Below are 14,642 nucleotides of genomic sequence, written 5' to 3' on the forward strand. Positions count from 1 at the left end.
TTTATTTCAGCGATGCTCTGAGAAGTCACTTCTTTTTTTTTATTTATTCACTTTAGAGAAGTGGGAGAGGGGCAAAGGGAAAGGGAGGGGGAGAATCTCAAGTAGTGTCCCCACTGAGCATGGAGCTCTACACGAGGTTCAGTCTCACAGCCCAGAGACCACGGCCTGAGCCAGAATCACGAGTTGAATGCTCAACCAACTGAACCACCCAGACACCCCTCTTAGAAGTCACTTCTAACCAAAACTTTTGGGTATATACTTGAAGCAGTAGGAAGTGTCTTATAATTTTTATCTGTGTTCCTAATCATCACTTCTTTAAAAACCTTCTCTTAATGAACATTTAGCTCACTATCTTTCTCTTTAAACATATAGATCTCTCTAATATCTTGAAAGAAGGTTAGAATTTAGAATTTTTTAGTGATACTCAGTTTCTATATAAAAGTGAAGGTATACTGTGAGATGACAAAAATCTAAAAGAAGTATGTGTTTTCAAATTCTTTTCATAAGTAATGATATAGCAACTTTCAAATTTATTTAAATCTTATAGAAAAACCTAGTTTGTTTTGCAAAATTAGTGAAAATGTTGTAAATTCTGAGTTATAGTCCCGTGATTAAAAATATATATAATTTGTGTGTGTGTGTGTGTGTGTGTGTGTATAAAGTTACATTTTATCTTTTTTTGGATCATGAGTCTCTAATTCAGGAGGCATTCTAAAAAGTAAATGTATGTATTTTCTAGGTCAGCTTGCTGAGAGAATCTAGAAGTAATGACACTCCAGTAGCAAATGAGTATACCTGGTGCATAGATATCTCTTTCTAATACCATTCTCCAATAAAAGGAAGGTAGGGCTGCTTGGAGAAGTGGCTGATTATAGGCTGGGTGGGGAAGATACAAAATGAACCTGGAACATTTGTCCCATCTTGTTGCACTAGAATGTTAGGAGATACTCAGAAAGTAAGAGAGAGAGAAGGAAAGAGAAAGGAAGGAAGGAAAGAAGGAAGGAAGGGAGGGAAGAAGGTAAAAGAGGGGGAAGGGACTGAAGAAAATGTTAGGGTATATCAAGGGACAAAGGAACTGTGAGGGCGCTTCCTAAGTGGACCAACAACCAAATTTTGTTTGGATGTTAAGACTGACTGTGCTATACACACAGCAAGAAGGTATGCAAACATCTACATTGTATAATTGAACTCTGAGGGGAGAGCGGCACAAGCCTTACATGCAGGCCTGAAATGTCTTGAGAGAACTAAGAAGGAGACTGGCTTATGGTTTTTGTTGTGTTTAGGGTTTAGGAGCAGGATGAGAGTTCCTATGTGGGAGGAGAGGCTTATATGGTTTGAATCTCCCACCAGTGGCAAAGAAGGGAGCAATCTAGTCTTTCATATCAGCCTACTCCTAAGGGAAGTAGGAAGTTAAGGCTTAAAAATGGTTAGCAGTCAAACATCAAAAAATGGAGTCATACTTATAGGAATCATCTTGAAAGAGCTCCCAGTGGTCACATTTTGAACAATTTGAGCAACAAAATAAATAATACAGTATGGGATTATAACCCAGAGTGTAAAACAAATATCTATGAGTTCATATGGATATAAATAAATGGATGAGTATATAAATGGTGAAAAATAAAAATATTTCTCTCAAAAAAGAATCTCAAATGATATATGTAGACAATCTTTCCCTCAAGGAAGTGGAGCTTAACACCCCAGCTGTTCACTGTTGGCTAAATTAAATGACTCGCTTCCACAAGTACAGTGATAATGGGGGAAAGACTAATTTTACAGTAGAGAAACCTGGCAAATACTACTTCAGGAGGGTGATCAGGGTTAACATCATCAAACTTTAATCATGTTGATATATTCTTGATGAGCTATTAATGACACTCCTACTCTGTGCTCTTCCTCCTCAAAACGGTAACTCCTATCTAATCATGAGAAAACATGAGGCAAACCCAAATGTATGGGCATGCTCCAAAATATTACCTGACCAATACTCAAAATTGTCAAGATCATCAAAATGACAGAAAGTCCAAGAAACTGTCCCAGTACAGAGGAAGCTAAGAAGACATGATGACTTTGATAAGTTCTTGATAGATTTTAGATACTAGCCTTTTATCTGATGAGACATTTTATTTGTGTATATATATATATATATATATATTTATTTATTTTAAAGATTTTATTTATTTATTTGACAGACAAAGATCACAAGTAGGCAGAGAGGCAGGCCGAGAGAGAGAGGAGGAAGCAAGCACCCCACGGAGCAGAAAGCCCGATATGGGGCTCAATCCCAGGACTCTGAGATAATGACCTGAGCCGAAGGCAGAGGCTTTAACCCACTAAGCCACCCAGGTGCCCCTCTGATAAGACATTTTAAATATCTTTCTCCATTTTGTCTGTTGTCTTTTGGTTTTGTCAGCTCTTTCCTTTGCTGTGCAAAAGCTTTTTATCTTGATGAATTCCCAGTAGTTCATTTTTACCTTTTTCCCCCTTGCTTTTGGAGACATGTCTTGCAAGAAGTTGATGCAGCTGAGGTCGAAGAGTTTGCTGCCTGTGTGTTCCTCAAGGATTTTGGTGGATTCCTGTCTCACATTGAAGTTGTCTTTCATCCATTTTGCATCTATTTTTGAGTATGGTGTAAGGAAATGGTCCAGTTCCATTCTTCTGCATGGGGCTGTCCAATTTTCCCAATATCATTTGTTGAAGAGACTACCTTTTTTTCCATTGGATATTCTTTCCTGCTTTGTTGAAGATTAGCCAACCATAGAGTTGAGGGTCCATTTCTGGGTTTTCTATTCTGTTCCATTGATATGTGTCTGTCTGTGTGCCAGTACCATACTGTCTTGAGGATTACAGCTTTGTAATAGAGCCTCAAGTCCAGAATTATGATGCCACAACAGAGGAGCATAGGGGAAAGGAGGGGAAAAATAAAATGAGACAAAATCAGAGAGGGAGATAAATCATAAGAGGAAACAAACTGAGGCTGCTGGAGGGGAGAGAGGGTGAGGTATGGGATAATTGAGTGATGGACATTAAGGAGAGCACATGATATAATGAGCACTGAGTATTATATACAAATGATGAATCACTGAACTCTATCTCTGAAATGAATAATATACTATATGTTAATTAATTGAATTTAAATAAAATAATAATAATAAAAGAAGACAAGATGACTAAATGTAAGATATCTTAGATGGGATCTTGGAACATAAAAAGGATATTAGAAAAATCTTGGGGAGCCTGGTAACTCAGTCAGTTAAGGGTCTGACTCTTGATTTTGGCTCAGGTTATAATCTCAGGGTGGTGAGATAGGGCCCTGCATTATGTCCATGCTCAGCACCAAGTCTGATTGTCCATCTCCTTCTCCCTGCTTGTACTCTTTCTCTCTCTCTCTCTCTCCAATAAGTAAATAAAATTAAAAGAAAAACCTTAATGAAATTAGAATGCAATGTGGACATTGTTAATAATAATAATCAATATTGTCTCATTGTGTCAATCACACTATGGTAATGCATGGTGTTAGCAATGGGAACAAGGTGCTGGTGTACAGAACTCTATTACATTTCAGCTTTTATGTAAATCTTATGCTATTCTAAATAAGTATATTTAAAACTTTCATATTCCATTTGGCATCCAAGAATAGATACACATTTTTTACTTTTTTTTTCCAGCCAGGCATTTCATGAGCACTAATCTATAGGTTACAAGTTATTATCTGCCATTTTCTATTAATAAAGGAATGTTACTACTCAGTGATAGTAGGAAAAATGTGTGTGTATATAATTAAACAGATGGTTTTTGTGTTGGTATAATCACATACAGTGAGGGATGAGAGAACTCTTTAAGGTTGAGTTTTTAATTCAAGACTATTGTTCAGGAAATATAGGTAAATTATATGCTACCAAACTAACAAATGTTCTTAATTATAAAACATGTTTAATAAAACAAGGAGTGTCTGTGGGTGGAAAATGAGCTAAGAGTTTCAGGAAAAACAAGTCTCTTCATATTTTACTTCCCAACTAATACTTTCCTCATCTTTTATAAATAGAAAGATGAATTAAGTTGTTGTGAAGTAATTTCAACAGAGGAGAAACTTCTCTCAAAGTAGAGTACTGAATAATTATCATTCAAAGTGTACAGTAAGTATTCTTGATTCAGGAAATGATGCTGTGAAATAAATGTTTCAGATGTTTATTTATAATGGATACCTAATAATCACCCATGGAATTGGATTTAAACTTAAAATTATGTTTTTCTTTTGTTGTAATTCATGTTTCAAAAATTTTTAATATGTAGGAATTAATCCTAGAGGTTAATATTTTTATATCTTGCAGTTGATATTTAAACATTGCATTTTGTTTTGTCCTTTTTGGGTCACTTTGTATATAACCCTATATCTTTTGATTTTATTTTTTAGATTTCTGGGCTTCAAGCAACTCTGAAGCATATGGAAATAGGGCATAATTACCATGCTTCTGAAATTAGAGGTAAAAGTAAAATGTGGTAAAACTAATTTAATATTGGTTGGTGATTTTTAAATCTTATCAGTGCTCCAAATGTTAGAGATACTTAAAAGTGAATAAATGATATGGTAACTATTTCATAAATTAAAATGTTAATGAAAAGATCAGGAGGGAGTATAGATACAGTACTGTATAGATTAATTTTAATATGAGTAAACTATAATGGGAGGACTTCTGTTTCTGGCCATGTTGGAGTATGTGGTACCAGACTAACCTTCATTCAATAAAAGAAATCTCTATAAGCTGTCAATAGGCATTGGAAAACAGCACAAGTCACAGAAGGCAAGTGACAGAAGGAAAATTTTAAAGTTGAGATCCACCATCACCATGGCTTTGTGCCTGTGGAAATTTCCAAACCAAATTCCATGGAAATGGAGGTCAAGAAGAGCACGCCAGTCCTGATGAACTGAAAAGGCAAAGAGCATAGTTGACCGTTGTCCAAGTGACTAAAATCTGTAGGAAAGTGCACCAGATAAAAGGGTGCTGCAATGAGCAGTGGTCCAGTTTGTGAGGGAGTTTACTGTGAGCCCTTAGTTGGTAGCCAGGCTATACGGTAGACTGCCAGAGACTTACTAGAAAGAGAAGATTCTACAGGGTTCAGAGGGGGACGGGGATACTAGAAGTCAGAGATGGGAGACATTGGAGTTCTGTCCAGGACTGGAATGGAGAGACCTCAGTAACATCTTGGTAACACATATTAACATTTAATATAATCATATTAACATAACATTGTCCTGCCCTATAAAACCAAAAAACAAAGTTTACATAGAATTTCTAGGGACGGGGGCATATGGGTGGCTCAGTGGGTTAAAGCCTCTGGCTTCGGCTCAGGTCATTATCTCAGGGTCCTGGGATCAGGCCCCACATCAGGCTCTCTGCTCAGCAGGGAGCCTGCTTCCCTCCCCGTCTCTGCCTGCCTCTCTGCCTACTTGTGATCTCTCCGTGTGTGTCAAATAAATAAATAAAATCTTAAAAAAAAAAGAGAATTTCTAGGGAAGACAAATTGGAGTTTGAATCTTGCCAAGTTAGAGAGCCTTGGGAAAAATTGAGGGCTTTGCATGGATCCACTTTAACAAAGCATAAAATTAAGCCTAGAATTTCAAGGTGATCATCAAAAAAATTAAACTGCCTGCTAGAATAAAAATCAATATCCTGTAAAGGAAGGCAGTTGGCCAGAGTCTTTATAATCTATTATCTATACTGCATAATATGTAATTAGAATTTTCTGTACATGTTACAGAAACAGGAAAAAGTGACCCACAATCAAGATAAAAATCAGTAAATGGAAACCTACACTGAGATGGCCCAGGTGTTGAATTTAGCAGATAAAAATGCCAGAGCAGCTATTTTGAATATGACCAAGGACTTAAAGAAAAATATGACATTAATTAAGGAGATAGGGAATCTTAGCAGATACACAGAAACAAAAAAAGGAAGTTGAAATTCTGTTACTGAGAAATATGGTAGCTTAAATGAAAATTTTATAGTTCAGAACAGATTGGAGATGGCAGAAATGTCAGTGAATTTAAGAGACATCAATTAAAATATAGTCTGAAGAAGAAATGAGAAAAAAAGCAAGATCTGTGATGTTTTGAAGTGGCTTTTGGTCAAAAGGAATAAATTTCGACACAACACAAAGAAATAAATTCTTTTAATTACGTAATCCCAAATACCTGAATAACATGAATTCCTTAAATTCCATACTGAATAATTTTATGATTTTTATAAACCTGCATTCTAGTGTTAGATATGGGACTTGCTGTACCTTTTCCCAAGCTTCTGGTTTTAGCATTTGGCTGTGTCATATCAGACTGTCTCATCTCCCTGATTGTCTGATCAACTTGGAACCTTATTTAGCCAAGAACTCTAATTTGAAGAGAAGTTGATTTATTGGTGAACTGGTTGTCTCTCATAAATACTGTCATCCTTCATGATGTGAATTAACTCCCCCTCCATTTGCTTGTTTTAGTTTAATTTTTAAAAACTGTCAACCTGTCATCCAATCAAAAGTCTATCCATTTATTTTAGGCAGAGGTTGGTATGGCAGTAGAGATTCTTAAAATTTAATATTTATTTACTCTATACTTAGGGAACAATGATTTGATCATCATTTACTCTGAATTTTGGGAAAAAGACAAATTAATTGTTATTCAATTCAAATTTAGGGATAAGACAAAAATTGAACTGATTTGGAATAATCAATTAATTGTCAATATACCATATTTTTTATTATCAAAGTGATATGCCTATTTTAGAAATTTTTAAAATGATAAACTTTATTTTTAAAATTATCCATAATTGTACTACCTAGAGAGAATGTTATTAATACTATAATACTGAACTTTCTCACCTAAAAAGGTTTTTAATTCTACATTTATTCTTGTATGGTATGTAGAATAATAGAAAAAGTCCTAGGAGAAAGTATGAAATAATGAATTATTGTTGATTAGATATTTAAAGGGACAATTTTGTACTATTTTTCTTTGTTGTTATGAAATATAATATATATCAAATATTTATGAGAAACTACAGAAATACTTTAATATGTATTTTGAGATAAAAGCAGTTTTTGTACAAATTAATTTCAAATAAGTTTATGAATATGCTGATTTTGATATGTTTGTGTTATTAACTTATATTACTTTGCTTTCTTATAAGGTCACAGTTTGAATGCAATAATTCCTATTTCCAAAACAGGTTTAAAAGATGCGTATAATTGTATTTTAGTATATCTTATAACTTATGATAGGAGATTTTTGAATTCAGGATGAACAGCTAGAAATTGGAAGTGTTAGATGAAGTGAAAAACAACTGTGAAAGCTGACTTCAGATGTTCATACAGGAAAAAGATGTCATATGGAGTAAAGCAAAGTATTCCATAAGGTTTTTAGCTTAATAAATTGCTGCTTTTAAAGTTGGCATTTGATGCTGCTCAGAATTGCATTATAAGATACCAATTTCTTACGGCTATATGGAATATATGGCCGAGGTTAGAAAATAAAATTAAAGTAAAAATAAAGTAAATTTAAAGAAAAACCTCTTCCCCTTTACCTCTATTTGCCTTTTTCTGAATTACAATTAGATATGTGCTTGATTTCCTCATTTTAGCTTACATGTGATCTAATCTCTTAGCTATTTTCTGTTTAGCCTCTGGGCCAAATTGTGGATAATCTCTTCAAAACCTTTTTCAATTAAATAATTCTCTTTTCAGCTGGGTTTAATCTGCAAGAGAGTTAGTGACTGGCACAGTGTAGGTGCTTATGTATTTATTTTGTTAAATCAATATATTCATGCATTTAAAATTTTATTTTTTATTTTTTATTTATTTTTTATTATTATGTTCAGTTAACCAACATATAGTACATCATTAGTTTTTGATGTAGTGTTCAATGATTCATCAGTTGCTCATAACACCCAGTGCTCACTCCCATCACTCAGTTGCCCCAACGCCCCTCCCTCCCCTCATCCTCAACCCTCAATTTGTTTCTGTGGAATCAAGAGTCTCTCATGGTTTGTCTCCCTCTCTGATTTCTTCCCACTCAGTTTTCCCACCCTTCCCCTATTGTCTTCTAGATTTGCACAGTTTTAATGTTTAATGAAAGGCCTGAACATATTCAATTAACATTGATTCAATGAGTGTGTACATACGTAAGGAATTGTTAAAGGATGAAATATAGCACTGGAGGTATAATAGACAAAATTTCTATAAATGCAAAAGTGTTTATTTGATGTTTGCTTCATTTCTCTTAAAAAATTATACTTTCTTTAAGATGTTGATTGTGCCCAAATAAAATCTGGGAAACTGCACAGCACCAATCAATAATATAGGCCTGTCATTAATAAGCATTAGGTGTGATAAACATAAAGATGCTATGATAGAGACATGGAATTCCCTAGGATATTACTAAACATTAAGAAGCACTATATGGAATTTGAGAATTATATGCGCTTAACCATGAATGTCATACAGAATTTAATGTCTGAGCCTCTTATTTGTTCTATAAATCTTTATTCAAGTGAAAGTGATGTTTATCTGATGGAGAATGGAAATCATGTTTGTACTTGCTACATCAAGAAACAATTGAGAAGTGTTATTTCTCTGCTAATTCCACATGTATTCTGCAATGTTTATTCTCATGTTTTGGTTATAAGTGTTGAATATTATTCAAAACATGATTAAGTGTGAACTTTTGTAATTTCATTTTGTTGTGGGAAAACTACATATACTTATAAACCAAGGCTTTCTTAGTTTTTGACTTTGATTTGTTATCCTTAACATTTTGTTTGTTTGCTTCTTGATTTTTATTTCTCTTATGAAGTGGTGCTTAGTCATGTTTTGCATGCTACCTGAGATCTGCTCATGTTCTTATTTTAGAACTACCTGCTGGAATCCTGGGTTTCTCTACTGCTTTCTCATTGCTTCCCCTATAGATATTATTATATATATATATTTCTCATATAAAAGGAGAACAAAAGATAGTGACCTTGATGGAGTTATTGACAGGATTTCATGAAATTATATACGCAAATTGTTTAAACCAGTGGCTGTTATGTAGTAAAAAAATCAATGAGGCATAAATGCTAATTATTATTTTAAATTATTATCATTATCAAGATGTCACTGTTGGTTGTTGAAAAGGTGATCATAATAGAGAACTGGTAGTAAAAATTTTTCATTAATGGAAGTGAAAATTTTTCTTAAATTAAAATGTAATTGTTGCCTTTCCCCCACATTTTGACTTCCCAGATGCTGTGGGGCTCTAACTGTTAGCACCATTCAGGGAGGATAGGTAGTTTGGACACCCAAGTGTTTGAAGTCTTCTAAGTACTTTCATGTAGAACTGTGTTATTCAATATTCTGTTTTAGTGTTATTGTCAGGGTTATTTTGGAGATTTTCTCCTATGTCCGAAACTGGTACTGAATAGGAAAAGTCAGATTGGTAAGAATCTAAATGCCAGCTATATGCTTCCTTGCCTTTATTACCTTAGAATTTTTTGAGAATGTGGACTCATCAAGAAATTTTTGTATTTATCTTTTCTCTATTACAAATCTAGTGTTATATTTAGAAAATTTAGTTATTTTATTTCAGAGTTAATCATTATAATTTTAGTAGTTATTTGCAGTTAGTTTCCTGTTTAGAAATAAAAGAGGAAATTATGTATACCTAAGTAGGTATATGTATGTGGAAGGATGTGTAAAAGAAAGACTTTCCCTGTCACTTTTATTTTTCCCTCAGGTGGTTTTAGTAGGATTGTTCTTTATGTCCAGGAGAGTTTGGAGACTAATGTTACAACCCATTGGAATATTACCTAATGTTTTCCTTTCTGTTTTTCTCAACATTGGGAACCATAAAGAATAATATTTTATTAATACAACATTCTTTTAAGAATCCATTGTTTATTATCCAATTCCACTTGGGAAGTTTTGTCATTGCTTATCATTCTCTCCTTGGCCCTTTTCAACTTCACTTGCATACACATTAAACCTCATGACAGGAATTTGATATAATGTAATGCGAGATTGGCTGCTATGATCTCTAACTGGTTCATCATGCCATTTCACTGACCTTGCAGTAATGGCACCCTGAATTTTGGGGAAATAAATTTGATACCTCACTTAAAACATTTTGTTGTATTTTAATATTATTAGTTTAATACTTTAAAAATACATGTATCATTATGACTTTGGCTTTCATATGTTTGGCTAAAGTTATATTTATTGTTGAGAAATAGTATAGATACTAAGAATAAATTGTGTTATCTTGTAGTTCCTAATTCTGAAAAAGAAAATGCACCAGAAGGTCCTACTCAGAAAGGTCTTCGTGAAGCCAGGGAAAAAAACAAATGTAAAACAAGGATAAAAGATAATAAAAAGGTATGACTTTTTGTTCTTATTTCCATTAATTCCTGCTTAACTCTCAGATATGCAGATCCATGAATTCATATGGTAACATTATTTTATTGGAAGAGGAATTTAGAGGTTATATTTTCCAAGCCCCTTGGTTTATAGATAAAGATGGAGGTCCTCAAATGTTGACTGATATGTGAGGGATATACTCTTATTGGTGGCAGAGACAACTTAGTGAATCAGTCTGCTACCTACCCCAACTTAATCACAGGCATGTGTTCTCACTTACTCAGTTTTCTGCTTACTCTTTCTGAAAAAAGTAACTCCCACATCATCCCTTTCTTTTTTCATAGTATAACTTTAAACTTTTCTTAGTTTTCTTTAAAAGTAGAATGGGAAGAATTATGGCCCACTTAAGAATCTCCTTATATCTGAGTACCTTTGCTTTGCAATCAGGCTGGTATTTAAATACGTACATAATGATGAAAGAAAATGTGGTATTAAAATGTGTGGTCAGAGATCAAAAATGAGGAAGGGAAAAAAGCACATAAAACTGTAAGAGGTTTAATTTATTATGAAATTTGCATGAATGTCTATCTGAAGTAATGAATTTTCTTACAAAGTACGTGTTGTTACCTTTAAGTTCTAAAATAGCTGATATTTATTTACAAATGAAAATACTTAAAATATTTAGTAGTAGTAATTCTATAAGAATAATAGATTTTTATGAATTAAAATAATGTAATAAACCTTTTATTTAGCTAATAATATCAATAAAGTTTTTTCTTCAAAGGTATGCATTAGAATCCAGTATTATACATTACATTGAATAAACTACAGACTAAACAATTTTAGGTTATACTTAGGCTTTGGCAATTACTTCGTAATATTCAGATTAGTATTTTACTCTTCCTCTATTATCATTATTAACTTAGGATTTATGGTGTTTGGGGTCGATCTTTTTTTGTGAGCCTGCCTCTAGCTTCCCTGTGCCAACGGTCTCCCATCATGATGGATCTTCTTCTGTTCATGCCACCTTAAAGCTTTCCCGCTCCTCTGTTTTTGAGTCTCTGCCGAATGCAAGTAGTGGTTGTGGCTCACTCTCTTGCTGTCATCAAGTAGTTCTTGTTCTCATTTGGGAATAGAGGAGCATATAAATCACCCCAAATAAAGAAAAAAATCAGAGTTAAGGATTTTCTGTGTGATGGTGGCGATTGTCATTAAGAACATTTTCATCTTCTTATGGCATAGGCATTCTCTTTAAGGTAGCAAGTCATTCTTAGGAATGATTTGTTGATTCATTCATTAAGTGCTTATGGCTTATAAAACTTTACATTAGTAATGCAAAGTTGGCTTTTTGTGTGGCAAAAAGCTACTAAAATATAGGATAAACATATTTAACATTTATGCATAGTATATTTTTTTCAGTGCATTAAAATATTTAACATAATACCTACAACATGATAGAAAAATTTGGGCCTTACAAAAGTAATTAAGTACAGAATAAAGTGAATTCCTCTCCTCTTACCAAGTAATCATTTTTATTATTTCTTTTTAAATTTTTTTCCCTGCAAGTTTGTACACTTTGACTGACATCTCCCCAATGTCCCCACCCTCCAGCTCCTGGTAATCACCATTCTACTCTTTGCTTCTATGAGTTTTTTGATTCACACATATAAATGCTATCATATAGTATTTATTTTTCTCTGACTTGTTTCATTTAGCATGATATTCTCAAGGCCCATTAGTGTTGTCACAAATGGCAGAATGTCCTTCTGTGTCACAGTTGAATGCTAATCCATTGTGTGTGTGTGTGTGTGTGTGTGTGTGTATAGCTAATCCATTGTGTGTGTCTGTGTGTGTGTGTGTGTATGTATATACATCACATCTTGTTTATTCATTCATCCATTGACATGTGGTTAGTTTGTTTCTATGTTTTGGCTATTATAAATAATGCTGTAATCAAAGGGAATGCAGATATCTTTTGGAGATCTTGTTTTCATTTCCTTTTGATATATATTCAGAAATGGAATTGCTGGACCATATAGTAGTGCTATTTTTATTTTTTTGAGGAACTCTCATACTACTTTCTGTAGTGGTTGTACCAGCTTACATTCCCATCAACAGTGCACAAGGATTCCTTTTTTTCCACATCCTTACTGACAGTTGTTATGTATTGTCTTTTTGATAATAGCCATTGTAACAGGTATGAGAGGATATTGCATTGTGGTTTTGATCTCCATTTTCCTGACGATTAATGATGTTAAGAATCTTTACATGTACCTGTTGGCTATTTGTATGTATTCTTTGGAAAATATTTATTTCATTCCTTTGCCCATATTTTAATTGGATTATGGTTTTTTTGTGTTACTGAGCTGTGTGAGTTCTTTATGTATTTAGATATTTATCCTTTATTAGATAGGTGGCTTGCAAATATTTTCTTCTATTCAATACGTCACCTTTTCACTTTGTTGATTGTTTCTTTTGCTGCACAGAGGCTTTTTTGGATATAATCTCATTTGATTTTTCCTTTCATTTCTTGTGCTTTTGGTGTCATATCCAAAAAATCATTGACAAGACCAGGATCAAGAAGTTTTTTTCTCCAGGAGTTTTATGCTGTCAGGTATGATGGTTAATGAGTTTTGAGTTAGTTTTTGTGACTGGTGTAAGATAGGTATACAATTTAATTTTTCTGTATGTGATTATCCAGTTTTCTTAAAACCATTTATTAAACAGACTGTGCTTTCCCCATTGGAATTTCTTGGCTCCCTTGTCCAATGCTAGTTGACCGTATATATAGGAGTTTATTTTTGCACTCTCTATTCTGTTCCTTTGGTCTGTGTGTCTGTTTTTATGTCAGTACTATACTGTTTTGATTACTGTAGCTTTGTAGTATGGTTTGAAAATCAAAAGTGTGATACTACCTCCAGCTTTGTTCTTTTTTCTTGGGATTGCTTTGGTTATTTGGGGTGTTTTGCAGTTTTATACAAATTTTAGGATTTTTAAAAAATGATTTTTATTAACATATAATGTATTATTTGCCCCAGGGGTACAGGTCTGTGGATAGTCAGGCTTACACACTTCACAGCACTCACCATTTCACATACTCTCCCCAATTTCCATAACCCAACCACCCTCTTCATACTCCCCACCTCTGCACCCCTCAGTTTGTTTTGTGAGATTAAAAGTCCCTTATGGTTTGTCTCCCACCCAATCCCATCTTGTTTCATTTTCTCCTTTGCTGTCTCCCAAGCCCCCCACTCTGCCTCTCAAATTCCTCATATCAGGGAGATCATATGATAATTGTCTTTTTCCGATTGACTTATTTTGCTCAGCGTAGTATCCTCTGGTTCCATTCATGTCATTGCAAATGGCAAGATTTCATTTCTTCTGATGGCTGCATAGTATCCCATTCTATGTATATATACTACATCTTCTTTATCCATTCATCTGTTGATGGACATGTAGGTTCTTTTCATAGTTTGGCTATTGTGGACATTGCTGCTATAAACACTAGGATGCATGTGCCCCTTTGGATCACTACATTTGCATCTTTAGGGTTAATACTAAGTAGTGTGATTGCTGGGTCACAGGTTTGCTCTATTTTCCACTTTTTGAGGAACCTCCATGCTGTTTTTCAGAATGGGTGCACCAGCTTCCATTCCCACCAACAGTATAAGATGGTTCCTCTTTCTCCTCATCCTCTCCAACATCTGTCATTTCCTGACTTGTTAATTCTAACCATTCTGACTGGTGTGAGGGGATATCTCATTGTGGTTTTGATTTGTATTTCCCTGATGCTGAGTGATGTTGAGCATTTTTTCATGTGTCTGTTGGCCGTCTGGATGTCTTCTTTGCACAAATGTCTGTTCATGGCTTCTGCCCTTTTCTTGATTGGATTATTGGTTCTTTGGGTGTTAAGTTTGGTAAGCTCTTTACAGATTTTGGATATTAGCCCTTTATCTGATAGGTCATTTGCAAATATCTTCTCCCATTCTGTCAGTTGTCTTTTGGTTTTGCTGACTGTTTCCTTTGCTGTACAAAAGCTTTTGATCTTGATGAAGTCCCAATAACTCATTTTTGGCCTTGCATCCCTTGCCTTTGGCGATGTTTCTTGGAAGAAGTTGCTGTGGCTGAGGTCGAAGAGGTTGCTGCCTGTGTTCTTCTCAAGGATTTTGATGGATTCCCATCTCACATTGAGGTCTTTCATCCATTTTGAGTCTATTTTCGTGTGTGGTGTAAGGAAATGATAGGGTTTCATTCTTCTGCATTGG

At 34.2% G+C, this 14,642-nt stretch overlaps 1 protein-coding gene across 2 annotated transcripts in view; it reads left to right on the forward strand.

Annotated features, from left to right (window-relative positions):
• Positions 1 to 14,642, forward strand: part of SPAG16 (sperm associated antigen 16) — a 1,060,347-nt gene that overhangs the window by 57,171 nt on the left and 988,534 nt on the right. For both annotated transcript variants that reach the window (XM_047721011.1, XM_047721012.1), the window contains exons 8-9: positions 4,415 to 4,484; positions 10,289 to 10,395. In XM_047721011.1, the coding sequence (XP_047576967.1) occupies positions 4,415 to 4,484; positions 10,289 to 10,395 (177 nt within the window). The remainder of the gene's footprint in view (positions 1 to 4,414; positions 4,485 to 10,288; positions 10,396 to 14,642) is intronic.

Source organism: Lutra lutra, chromosome 3 (genome assembly GCF_902655055.1).
Source record: "Lutra lutra chromosome 3, mLutLut1.2, whole genome shotgun sequence".
NCBI lineage: Eukaryota > Metazoa > Chordata > Mammalia > Carnivora > Mustelidae > Lutra > Lutra lutra.